Below are 12,757 nucleotides of genomic sequence, written 5' to 3'. Positions count from 1 at the left end.
GAACACGGTTTTGTTCACCTCCTGAAACAACACCTGTTTTTTTCACCAGTGGAAAATCCGAAACGACAGCTGGGCAACTGGCGCGATTTTGTTTTTGTTTTGGTTTTTATGGTTTCTGCTTTTTCTCTCTCCCCGCTTTTCCCCTTTCCCCCTTCCGGCCCCAGCTTTGCAGCTCGTCTCTGGAACAAGGCCCCCAATGTATTGCAAGAGGCAGCAGCCCAGTCTGCTATTCACATCGGATGCGCCTCGGGTCCTCATCCCCCTCGGAGCCGCTTGGAAGCCTTTATCTGCCGCGGCTCCTCTTCGATCCAGACGGGAAAGGGGAGGAGGGGACATTCCACAAGCCAGATGTGGAAAAGGGAGACTCTTTTTTAAAAAAATGGGGTGGGCTGGGGGCTCCTCTTAGTGCAGCAACAATGCTGCTGTGTTTTAAAGCCCGGGGGCCTCCCCGGTTCCTTTGCTCTGCGCCTCTCAGCCTCTCCCCACACACACACACACACATCCCGGAGGGTGGGGCGAAGCGAGTACTCTTTTGTACACACGCACGCACGCACGCCCTCGCAACACAGGCAATGCTTTTCCCCCCCTCCACCCTGAACCCTGGGGAGCCCCTCCGCAACCTGAGCCTGCTCGTGGGGAGGAGCTTTCTCCCCACGCCGCCGCCGCTGCCCCCAGCTCGCTAGCGCTGATCCTCGCTCCCCTCCTCTGCCCTGAAAGCGCCCCCGGCCGCCTCTTTGGTGGGAAGAGACCAGACAGTTCAAGCCATGCTGTAGGGGGCCTGAGGGGAAGGAGAGGGGCGGGGAGGGAAAGGAAAGAGGCTTTGGAGGGAGCGAAGCATCTCTGCGGACTGGGAGACGCTGTCATGTTGGCCGGGCTGCTCTTCCAGGCTGCTTGGGTGGCTGTGCTCCTTCACGGCGCTCTGGGGAGAGTCTACACGGGAAGGAGGAAGCTTGCCAACTTCGCCGTAGAGAGGTACCCCTCCGCTGCCCTGGCCGCCGCCGCCAATATCCGTCCACCAAACGGGGACAAGCCTAGTAGAGCCACACTCCTCTCTCCCCCCCTCACCGCCGCCACTGAATCCCCCTGAGGCTGACTGGAGAACGAGAGAACGACACCTCCTCGCCATCCCCCCTCCACCTCGCACCACACGAGCTGGGTAGCGAGCGCTTCCAGCGCTTTCCATGGCGAGTGCTGAGGGAGGAGGAGGCGCAGGAGGGAGTCGGTGCCTTCTGGGGCAGCGTTGGTGCGCGTGCTAGGAGACGGTGGCCCTTGGTTGGGGAAGTGGGAATTGACTTTCCTTCCTTCCTTCCTTCCTCTTCCTTTCCCTTCCATCCTTCCTTCCCTTCCACCTTCCTTCCTTCTTTCCTCCCTCCCTTCCGCCTTCCTTCCTTCTTTCCACCTTCCTTCCTTCCTTCCTTCCTTCCTTCCTTCCTTCCTTCTTTCCTTCCTTCCTTCCTTCCTTCCTTCCTTCCTTCCCTATTTGCTACTGGCCATGCTGTCTCCAGCTTGGCAGAGTCCTGGAGGCGACCAAGCTGTTGAGGATTGTGCTGTCCAAACTTGCCATTCAGGACTGAATGTCCAGTTAAACCAGTTTGCCAAAAGGAGGAAAAAAGTTAGCTCCACAACTGAGGGACTGTGCTTGGCAGCAAGATGGAGGGGGTAATAGTGTGTTTCCTTCACTGAATGCCCTGATTTCAAGATGCCAACTTGTCCCATGTTTCTGTGCATCTGTGGTAATGGGAAGCTTGTTTCCATAGATGTGCATCAGTTCATGTTGTGATGATGATTAGTTATTATATTTTAGTGTAAGGAAGAACTGCTGCTCCAATTATCCATGCCATGTGTCTGTGGGTAGCTTTTATTTCCTTGCATACTCCAAGTCCTCTTTTGTTTCAACAGTCTTGTCCCATTTTATTAACGCAATTTGTAAACTGCTCCATTTTCTTTTGTGTGAGAACAGAACCTTATCCTGCAAGCCCACCAGGACACTTTTCTATAGTTCATGAGCAACCTGAACCCAGCACAGGGCATGGTTGCATCACTATTCTATGCATGAAGATCATCCAACTGAGCCTGTGCAATGAGCAAAATAACCATTAGGCTTCATTGAGTGACTTCTCTGTTCTCTGGCACATCTTATGCAAAGACGGTGACCATCTCTAGTTAACATCCACACCTCTGTGTCCCTGTCCCACTTGCCACAATGTAACTTAGTTCTTTTAGAGTTGGAGGTGTATTGTAAAGATAGCAATTGGCACAGAAAAACAAGGGATGGGGGGAAGGAATGTGCTGGATTTACTGCTGATCACCTTCCCCTCCATTGGGGAATCTCTTTCAGGGTCTTCTGACTAATTCTCCCCCAGGGCTTAGTGATCACCTCTCTTTCCTCCCTGTCTTGGGTCATCTATGAGGGTGTCATCACTTTCCTTCCTTTCCTCCAGAAAGCCTCCTGTAGGTTTTTCTCCTCCATCCCTCCTACTGGGAATTGACAACTGCCCCTCACATTCATGTATCATGTACTCTCCACCTTCTCTCTCCAGGCACTTTGTTTTGCAGCCCTTTTTACTCTTTCTTTCCTCTTCAGTAATCTCTCCCTTCCAACTTTGAGTCAGATTGGCAGCAGTACCCAAGCAATTAAGGATATGGGGGTTTCTCTTCCCCCCATCTCTAGTCCACAATACCTATATAGTAGCCTGAACCAATAGGACTGCTGTCTCAACATTTCCCTACAATAGCCCTGGCTAGCAGCCAGGTCAGCTCATCATCCTGCCCGACAGCGCAGCTGTACTTCATGAGCTTCTTCTCCCCTGTTCTGTCTCCATTTGTTGGACTCATGCCAGCCCAGGTCAATTAAAAAAACAACAACACATGCCCCAATCTCCACGATGCTGGCAGTTTCCCCCCAACTCTTCAACATTGAACAGATTAACTTCCATCTTAGCTCTTCCTCCAGAGGGAACTCAGTGAAGACAGTTTGTAGCATTTATTCTGGTGCTGCAGGGTAAGAAATTTTGTATTGGTGAGAATTCCTGCCTTATCTCCCTCTTGGGATTTCTCCTACTCTCTCTGAAGCCAAGGCACCATAACGCCTTGCATTCCGCACCTTTCACAATGATCAAAAGAGCAGCTGCTTTCCTATATATGCCCCTCCATAAGCTGCAAATGCAGTCAGGAAATGATGAGATGGGATGCTTGTTGGAAAACTGATTTGTTTGTTCCCCCAGGTTTTCTGTCCTCCTCTTTCCCTGTCCTCATCCTCTATCATCCCAGAGAGTAGACACTTGCACAACAACCAGAGTAAAAAGGGTGAGGCTGGCCTGCACGTTGAAGTTTAATTTCTTAATTACTTAAGATCTTACTACTAAGGATGAAGAGAGATGCTTACAATGTTATTCCCCTTGTGTCAAAATCACTTGTCTGGCTTTGGCTACTGTGGTCCTCTGACTAGGCTGGATAGGATATTATCTTTTGTTCTCCAAAATGTTTTGGACAGCCACCATACTGGCTACTGTAAACTATTAAATGGATAACTTCTGCAAGTCTGTGTTCCCTTTTGCCAAGAAAGAATGGCTTTTCTATGTAATTTGACCCACTGCACCTTTCATCCAAATAGTTTCATTGTGTCTTGAACACAGCATCAATTAGGTTTTTGGTCCAACATGCTATTATATTTTGCTTTGTGCCAACACTATGTGTCCAGCTAGAGAAGCTCCGTGTCTGGCTTAAATAGTTGCAAGTCAGACTGCAATTTGCATTTATCCACAGTATTTAAATCTCCTGCATATGTAATGCTCAATTACTATGTACAAACAAAAAGGAAAAAAGAGAGGGAAGGAAGGGAGGAGGGGAGGGAGGGAGAAGGAAGGAAGGAATGAAGAATGGGAGGGTGGGTGAGTGGGAGGGAGATTGGATCTCAAACTGTCTCTTCCATTGTAGGCGTCGCATTGGACCACATATTTGTCTCTCTGGTTTTGGAAGTGGGTGCTGTCCTGGATGGATACCATCTCCAGGGAGTGGACAATGCACACTGCGTAAGTTTCTAGAACCTGTGGTTCTAGAATCAGCCAGCACTACATCATTATTACTTTTAATCCTAATTAGCAAACTGATGTTCATTAATATTTTGTTGCAAGGGTTACCATCTTAAGAGAATACACAAGGGGTCCAAAGGAAGGCAGACTGGGAACAACAGCAATAGATAGTGCTGCAATTGATGTGAACAGTGACCAGAGCTGTCCTTTATGAGACAAGTAGGACCAGCATCCTATTATGCTATAGATGATTGCACTCCAGTAAAGTACTTGGCACCGAAGCTTAGCTTATATAGGTTTGCTTTTAGGGCATTTTCTTCTTCCAACTCATTTGGTAACTTTAATTTTACAATTACTCTATGAACATCTTACCTACTTTTGATGAAGTGTTGTTTACTTTAGAATTAGGAAAATACAGTCCTCCAGATATTGCTGAACTATAACTACCAGCATCCTTTACCATAGCCATTCTGACTGCGTTCACACACACACACACACACACACACACACACACACACACACCTTGCCAAGTCTAATGGATGCTTTCTTGGTCCTATTCCTAGCTCTGTGTTCCTTTGGCTGTGGCAGTGGCTTCTGCATAGCTCCCAATCTCTGTGCATGCCGGGATGGAAGGCAAGGTATCACCTGTCAAGGTAAGCTGCATTTCCTGAAATGCTGTCAATAGTACTATTTACCAACAGGATGCATGATACCTATGGAGGGTTTGCCTGGTACCACAAGATGAGACACTCGGTTTGTGGCTTTAGGATGTATTTTAAAATCTGTGGCTTTAGGATGTATTTTAAAATCTGAGAGAGTCTATGGAGAGGATTGGAAACTTTTTATTCCATTCTATATCTTAGTTGTTCATCGTGTTTCCATAATAACAAAGCCAAAATCACCCTGTGATGCAGTTCCTCCTATCATTATAGCTCTCTAAAGGTAGAACTATATTAGGCAAAGTCAAATATGACAGAACTGAAAAACTGGGAAATGGGGAACAGTTTTCTGAGATCATCTGTAGTACAAAACGACTGGGAAAAAGTTGTGCTCTATGTGTAGAGGAACATTTATCTGGCTTGACATGGTGTAGGACTATCAAGGATCCTGTGCTTCTTCTACACCATATGGCCTCTTGGACACTCGTTTTCCCTGCTTATCTCTCATTCTTAGTTAAAGATATTGGCTCTTTGTTTTTGGTTATTGTTTTTATCTTATTTAATAAAGTTGTCTTTTAGTTTTTTGCCTTTTGTTTGAAAGATTAAAAATGCCACTGCTTATAATTTAACTAAACTCATCATAACTGGAATCGTCTGACCCTAAAGTTGGTTTTCCGGCCGTGCTTCCGGACTTTCTTTCTTTCCTTTTTACTTAGCCGTTTCAAATCCCTGGAGCCATAGCTTTTTGCTTCCTTACCAGTGGGTTTCTTTTTCACCATTGATCGAGTGATCAATTTGCTTCTCGTTGTTGATTTGGGAGGCTTTTTTTTTGTTCTACAGTTAACAGTCTAACAACCAAATAGTGCTTGTTGTTTTTACTAAAAGCAGACCCAAGAACAGTTGAATGAAAATACTGTGACGCTGGAGCTCTTGGACTTGGAGGTTTCTCCTTTCTGTGAACTCTGCCAGTGCATTGAGCCTTTCCCATAAAATCTTTTCCAAGACTGCCAGTTCTGGGCTGCAAAACTCCAGAGGACCAAAAGATATCAGCAAAAGGATAACAGAAAATTCTCTTGGTGCTCTTTGAGTTTGTTTTTTTTCCTCCAGACACTTCATTACCAAACAAGGTAACATTGTCAATTAATGCAGCATCAACATTGATCAAGTTACTTAGTTTAGTAATGAAATGTCTGCAAGAAAACAACCAAGCTCAGAGAACACCAAGGACCCCATAGTTCATCCAACCTTGAGCTACAAACGTTAACTTCTATCAAAACCCTTCTTGCTATCATTCTAGTCATTTCAGGTTTTGCTTTCATCCTAAAGATACTGGAATAGACATCTCTGTTCATGCAGCAGTGAAACGGGGGATGTTTTCCTCTGCTTCATCCCTTCTCACAGTCCTTGCATTCTTATTACCTTACAGATTTCCCCTAATTGAAATCTCTCTGTGAAACTGTCCCATTTTGTTTTTTTACAGACCTGCCTGGAACCTGTGGGGAATATGGCTGTGACCTCACCTGCAATCATGGGGGATGCCAGGAGGTGGCAAGAGTGTGCCCTCTGGGATTCTCTATGACTGAAACAGCTAATGGTGTACGTTGTGTGGGTAAGCCAGAAACCGGGGTAACTCCCTCCCTGGGAGTCAGGAGAAATGGACCTTCAAAACAAGAGTCACAGGGGATATTTACACTTTTAGACCGAGGAAGTCATTGGTCTTTAGCTATAGCAAGATTGGTCAACATCTGGCTACTCAACTATGGCTCCAGAACATCCCCAGATCCAAATCTGGTATGGGCAATCATTTCCCCGTTTTTGCCTCCAAATGAGAAACAAGTCACCAGAAGGTCCAACATTTTCAGTTCTAACAATTCTCTTAACATCATATGTCATGTGAGTCAGTCTTTCATATTTCAGCCTTCCATATTTAGACACTCCCTAAGGGGTGGGGGTGGGGAGGAAAGGAGAGGAAACAAAAAGGGGTCACCCTCATCCAAAAAATTGTCTGCACCTTCATAAAAAGCTGGATCAATAATTGTAATATATGTTGACTGGTCCAGCATTTTGGTATCCTGAAATGTATTTTTGAGCATAAGACTTGTGACTTGGGGGAAAGATAATGTATCTGTGTTTGGCATTTGATCAGTGACATGTTTATTTAATACATTTTTAAAAGAAAATGTGCTACAAATCTTTTTCATTGAAAGACTTTCTCTGTACACAGATGCACAAATACATCAGCAACTCAATGCTAAACCGGCACTGACCAAAATAATAATATTGAGGTTGTGCTAAGGGGAAAATGTGTGGTAATAGGTTCAGTGTTCTAAAATGATTCAAAATGAAATCAAAAAGCAAAAGGAATCTCTTCTTCAAGTCAAGCTCAACTGCTAACACCACAGACATGACACTAGGAAAGTGATTTGCACTGCCTTCTTCTGAAATGTTTTTTCAAGTTCTCCATCCCGCCCACTACCTGTTATAACTAGTCCACCTTCTGATCACTCAGTAGTGTCTTCCTTGGGCACTTTGATTTGTGCTATTGGAGAGACTGGATGCCTGATTTCCACAGACTACAGCACTGGTCAATCCACTACATAGGTGGCTTGTATGCATGACTTTAACACTCTTTACAAAGAGCATTACAGCTGTCTTTTAAAATAAGGGTTTGGTATTCTTTGGAAAAAAGCTCTAACCTATGTTTAATAAGCAGAACTAGTATTCTCTTTTTTACCTGACACGGAAGTTTGGTTTACACCAGATGGTATCCTGCCAGCTCTAAGTTGTTGGCTCTGTCCCATATGAATGCATAGTAGGTTTTCCATTGATTCTGGAAAACCCCACCCCATACCAGGGAAGGAATGGGGGGGATGTCTTTATATGCATTGCTGTCATTCTACCTGTGAGATGTCTTATTCTTCAACTATGATCATTTAGCCCTCCATTTTTGTCTTTTGGTACAGCTGGTCACTTATCCTGTCTTCATATTTGCTGACCCACGATATCTTTTCTGCAGATATTGATGAATGCCTGAGTGCTTCCTGCGAGGGGCTTTGTGTGAACACAGAAGGGGGCTTTGTGTGTGAATGTGGCCCAGGGATGCAACTCGCCACTGACCGGCACAGTTGTCAAGGTGGGTCAGACTGGAATTGCAGGAAGGGAGGTCTGGATGAAGTTTTTTAAAAAAAATTGCAGAAGGAACGTTGGTAGGATAGATTGTCATGGGCCAACAGTGTTAACCATCTTGCTCCCAGATACTGACGAGTGCCTAACAACTCCTTGCCAGCAGCACTGCCAAAACAGCATCGGCAGCTATCAATGTTCCTGCCATCCTGGATTCTACCTTCACGGCAACCAACATTCATGTGTGGGTGAGTGATTCTGCTTTTGTTAGAGTATCCAGCAGATACCTTTCTTCTAAGGCCAGTGGTTTACCCTAGCCTAAAAGGTCTGTGGCAGCTATAGCTTTTTGGAGAACAAATTGGAACTGAATGATTTGAAGGATTTATTTCATTTCAAAAATGAGGTCCAGGCAGGTATGTTATCATCACTGCTTTAGTTTTGAGGAACAGCCTGTTTGACTGAGACTCCAGAAGGCTGCAGTATGGTTTGCAGCTACAAATCAAAGTGACAAGACTATTTGGGCTTCTAAAACTGCACATTTAAAAAGAGCTGATTAGTTTCTTTGAGTTCTTTGTTCTTTGTATCAGACCTGACAGTATCACATATCTAGGTTTAGCAGATAAATTTTCTCACATTGAGAAATAATGATGGAAAAGTTTTCCTGTTCAATATTGTGATGGTACAAGGTACCCTCCCTACACTTACTGCTTAAACAGCAAGCAGACTTTCTTGATTTTTCTTGAAGATGTTCAAAAAAACTCCAGTTGCTGCATGAAAAAAGTAACTTTTGGGATAACCATGACCTGGATGACTGAAAACCTCCATGACATTTTCTTTAAGGTGTCTTTATAAGAAAATATTAATAGCAAGCTGAATTGGTCCTGAGTGATGACATGGAAAATAATCAGTCAAGGACTTGCAGCCAACCTGTTTCTATTCACTGACCATAGCTCTGAAATAGCACAGCATTCTGACCTAGTAGGAAGGAATATAGAGAGACTTAGGTGATATGGCCAGTACAGAAATTTGATAAAACAAACAAATACTAACTATTAAAGTCACTCAGATGGGCTTATCAAAATATTTTTCAATGGCATGCTGCAATTTCTACTGTGTCTGACTTTTCTTTTCTTTGCAATGTAGTAGACCTAGACTCCCTAGCAGTGGTCCCCAACCTTTTTGTACTAGGGACCGGTTTCAAGCAGAAACACTTTTTCAAGGACCGGAGGGGGAGGCTTCGGTTTCCTCCCGCCTCGTTTCTCTCTCAGTCGCTCTCTCGCTGCTCCACCAGTCCAGGAAGAAACTGCTTCAAAGAAGCGGGGGGTGTGGCTTTTCCTGTCGCCGCAGCTCCTCCGAAGTGCCGGTTCACCCCACCCCACCCTGCCCGCCCGCAGTTCAACCCAGTGCTCCGTTCTGCCTGCCTGCCTGCCTGCCTTAGTTTCTGGTTGTTTGGGAGCAGCTTCGGCTGAGAATAATAACTATTCGCCTCTTTTACTCAGCCGAAGCTGTTCGAATCAACCATTAACGAAGGCAGGCAGGCAGGCAGAACGGGCACTGAATTGAACCGCGCGGGCGGGCGGGTGGGGGTGACCGGGCGCCGGAGGAGCTGCGGCGACAGGAAAAGCCACCCCGGCTTCTTTGAAGCAGTTTCTTCCTGGGCTGGTGCAGCGAGAGAGCGACTGAGAGGCGGGAGGAAACCGAAGCCGCTGAGCCAGAGAGCAGGACAGGCTTCGGTTGCTTCCTCCCTCCCCTTCTTTCATTTGTGTCCTTGATCCCGATCCCAGCAGCATTCACCAAGGCGAAGAAATCCGCCATTTTTAAAAAAATTTTTCCCTTTTGCCCGGTACAGAGTGCTCCACGGCCCGGTACCGGTCCAGCGGCCCGGTGGTTGAGGACCCCTGCCCTAGAGTACATCATGTCTGATTTTGCTTTGCTCTGGTCTGTCCAGCAAGCTACTAGTGCTTTGCTGGAAGCCTGTTTTATTGTTTGCATGCTAATAAAATGATGTTGTACCTTCAAAGTGATTTTGGTTGCTTTAGGTGACCCAGATTTTGGCTACCACAATGTGGTTGAGCAGTTTCCTATGGCAGCCTATTTTTCCCTTCTTTTATTCTGATCCTGACTGTCTCTGAAGCTGATTTTAAATATTCCAGGTTGGATTTCAGTGGGTGGATCACAGGGCTGCCTTACTGCTGAGCTAAGGTTACTGCAGGAGCAGATTGGTTCTTTGTGGGCCAGCTTGCCAATGGCTGCTTTTTCCTTTTAGAGTTTGCTCTCCCTTCTTATCCCTGGTCTTTTCTTTTGCTTTCCAAGCATTTGCACAAAAGCATGTCTTCAACCCACACTCTCTCCTTTGATATCAACACAGAGCCTTTCTCTCCCCTCCCACCACCACATTTGTTGAACCTTTGTTGTTCTGCTTCTACAGTGATTTAAGCAAATGATACAAAGCACTGTAAGTTCACAGAAGATTAATTTCCCATTCCTAAGGAAAATTAAGAAAATTAAAAGAGAGCCAGTTATTCCTTATCTATATGCTATCTGTTGCATAGTTTGTATGTATATATTATACTTTCTAGCCCTTTATGGCTAAGCAACAAGCATATCTGCACAGCTACAAGGTTGATCTGGTCTAGCTGTGCTGTAAGCCTGTGATGCCCTGTCTGTCTGGTGCAGATGTGAATGAATGCCGCCGACCCAGTGAGAAGCGAACCTGCCAACACTCCTGCCACAATACTCTGGGGAGTTTTATGTGCAGCTGTCATCCAGGCTACCGACTCAGTGTGGACAGATTGTCTTGTGAAGGTAAGGACTGCCATATAGTTCAACCTACAAGAAAGCCTTCTTGATCCTTTGCATTGCATTGCATCAATTATTTGTTTATTGTGGTAAAAACTGATCAACTAGAAAAGTCCTGAGACTATGGGAATATGTATGTGAGCAATGGGAGAACAAGGAGATGTTTGAACATGTGTAAATCCAGTCCACATATGTTTAGTAAGCCAAAGTGATTTAGCCCAGCAGAGACTGGCTTGCTGCTGTAAACTGCCTAGGATGGTGACTCCATTTGTTCCTCTAGAAATCTCAGTTAGCATGCTATTTCCACTTTCTTGCTCATCTCATCTATGTCCTGTTGAGTTTCACCAGTGATAGTGCTTTTGCCAAATGTATTGTTCCTATGGAACAGAACTACAGTATGACAACTATCAATCAAAATTCATCTCCTTTCTTCTTGTTGGGATCCCCAATGGTCTTAGTTATGCCTACTGGTTCTTGTCCAACTCAAAAAAACCAAGATCAGTTCAAAGAGGCTATTGAAATAGGGTTCTCAGTCTGTTGGGTTAAGTTATCTTCCCTCAGCATGTGGAGCTCACCAGATCACTTTCTGGGGGCAGAGATTTATTTTTCTAAATAGGAAAGTAGGCAGGTAGGCAAGCAGGCAGGAACATTCCATCTTCCAGGATTTTTTAAAATGTGCTTTAAAAGTTCTGTAAAATAACTTGCAGCAGTTTTAAATAGTATATTTTGTCATGTAGAGTGTTGTATGCAATCACCCTTAGTTCATATTACATTGATAATCATTTCCAAGAAACATTTTAATACAAATTTATCTGACTTGGTTTGTTACATAATTTTCCCTAAAGTATAATTTTGCAATACATATTTTCACTCTATGCACTTGATTTTTAAAATAAAAAGAAGCTTTTTGTCTGCATCTTTCAAAAGCATCTTTTTTCTCTGAGTGTCTCTTAAATGATGTTTTTAATATGAACTTTTTAGCAGATAAACAGAAATTAGTAATCTCTACTCAATATTCTATCTGCCCCATAAGCAGTTTGTTTTGACAGATGCTCTCATTTTTTTCAAAATGGGATTTCGTTTACTCTAGAGATACAGAATTTAGCAACCCTTTTGGGTTCCATTAAAAAGGGTTTTTAAAAGCCTCTGTTTTTGTAATTAGATAAGATTGGAGTCAAAAGCTAGGTAAAAGGCACAATTGAGAGCACAGTGTAAAAACTCTTATTGATGGAGTAGAAATATCTTCCCAACAGTGATTTGGAAGCTGTGTATTTTGGGCAAAGTGTGGGGTGGGGAGGTGGGGAGGATTTCTGAATATAATTGGCCATTTCTGTAATGGAGTGTGTGAATGACCTTGGGAAATGAAGGGAAGATATGCTACCTAGAAGCAATTAGACAAGCAAGGGAAGAGCCCGCTATGGATTAACAGTCAAAAGAAGTAACTTAGGAAGGATCTGCTTTAATTGTTTGGGCAGTTAAAAGTAGTGGAAGTAAGTCTGTACTTCAGAATAAGCAAGATTCTGTTAATGTAGCCTTACAATAAAGTAGAATTAGTTTATCTAGTCATGCTTACTGCCTGGTTTACCACAAGACAATTTCTCTCTTTCTCTCTCTTCCCTGTTCCTCCCTCCTGCCTCACAGGTTTCTCAAAGTCCAGCCTGGCCCCTTCTCCCATTTTGCAGTCTCTTCAGCAGCCGCAGACTCTCCTACGCCTTTCTCCAGAATCCATAGGGCCTGTCTTGCCCCCCAGGGGTTCCCCAGCACTTGCTCCTTCAAGTGTACCTGGAACCCCATTTCCTTTTCCGCTCATTCCCATTCTCTCTGTGCTTCTATCAACAGCTTCTCCCACCTCCTCATCCCCTCCCCACACCTCATCTTTTGGTACCTCTACTGCCAAGCCTTCTCTGCCAGCAAGTCCTCTGTCACCAGTGTTACCAAAGACGTTTAGCCCATCCATTCCCACAAGCCTTTTGACTCCCTCAATTCCATCTGTCTGCTGGCATGGAGGAGTTCTTCGTGAAGATAACAGCTCCTGGACAGAGCCACCATGTCTGAATTGCTCCTGCGAGGTACATGGCATATTTTGAGTTCTTATCTTACCCTCCAACTTCAAGTATTATGTTGGTACTGTCTGTATTGTCTTAT

At 44.6% G+C, this 12,757-nt stretch overlaps 1 protein-coding gene across 2 annotated transcripts in view; it reads left to right on the top strand.

Annotated features, from left to right (window-relative positions):
* The first annotated feature begins 576 nt into the window (after window positions 1–576).
* The window catches only part of VWCE (von Willebrand factor C and EGF domains), a 34,973-nt gene continuing 22,792 nt past the window's right edge, over window positions 577–12,757 (top strand). Inside the window, exons 1-8 of one of the 2 annotated variants that reach the window (XM_087950607.1) lie at window positions 577–972; window positions 3,937–4,031; window positions 4,595–4,684; window positions 6,171–6,299; window positions 7,707–7,823; window positions 7,945–8,061; window positions 10,490–10,618; window positions 12,254–12,681. In XM_087950607.1, the coding sequence (XP_087806733.1) occupies window positions 863–972; window positions 3,937–4,031; window positions 4,595–4,684; window positions 6,171–6,299; window positions 7,707–7,823; window positions 7,945–8,061; window positions 10,490–10,618; window positions 12,254–12,681 (1,215 nt within the window). In that variant the 5' untranslated portion in view covers window positions 577–862. Of the gene's footprint in view, window positions 973–3,936; window positions 4,032–4,594; window positions 4,685–6,170; window positions 6,300–7,706; window positions 7,824–7,944; window positions 8,062–10,489; window positions 10,619–12,253; window positions 12,682–12,757 lie in introns of those variants that run through there. The other variant, XM_087950608.1, reaches the window with a different exon arrangement.

Source organism: Notechis scutatus, chromosome 1, assembly GCF_049901735.1.
Source record: "Notechis scutatus isolate UNSWTSFEM ecotype Mainland chromosome 1, rNotScu1.2, whole genome shotgun sequence".
Lineage (NCBI taxonomy): Eukaryota > Metazoa > Chordata > Lepidosauria > Squamata > Elapidae > Notechis > Notechis scutatus.
The sequence above is the reverse complement of the archived record's forward strand: the minus strand, read 5'-3'. Positions and strand labels throughout refer to the sequence as shown.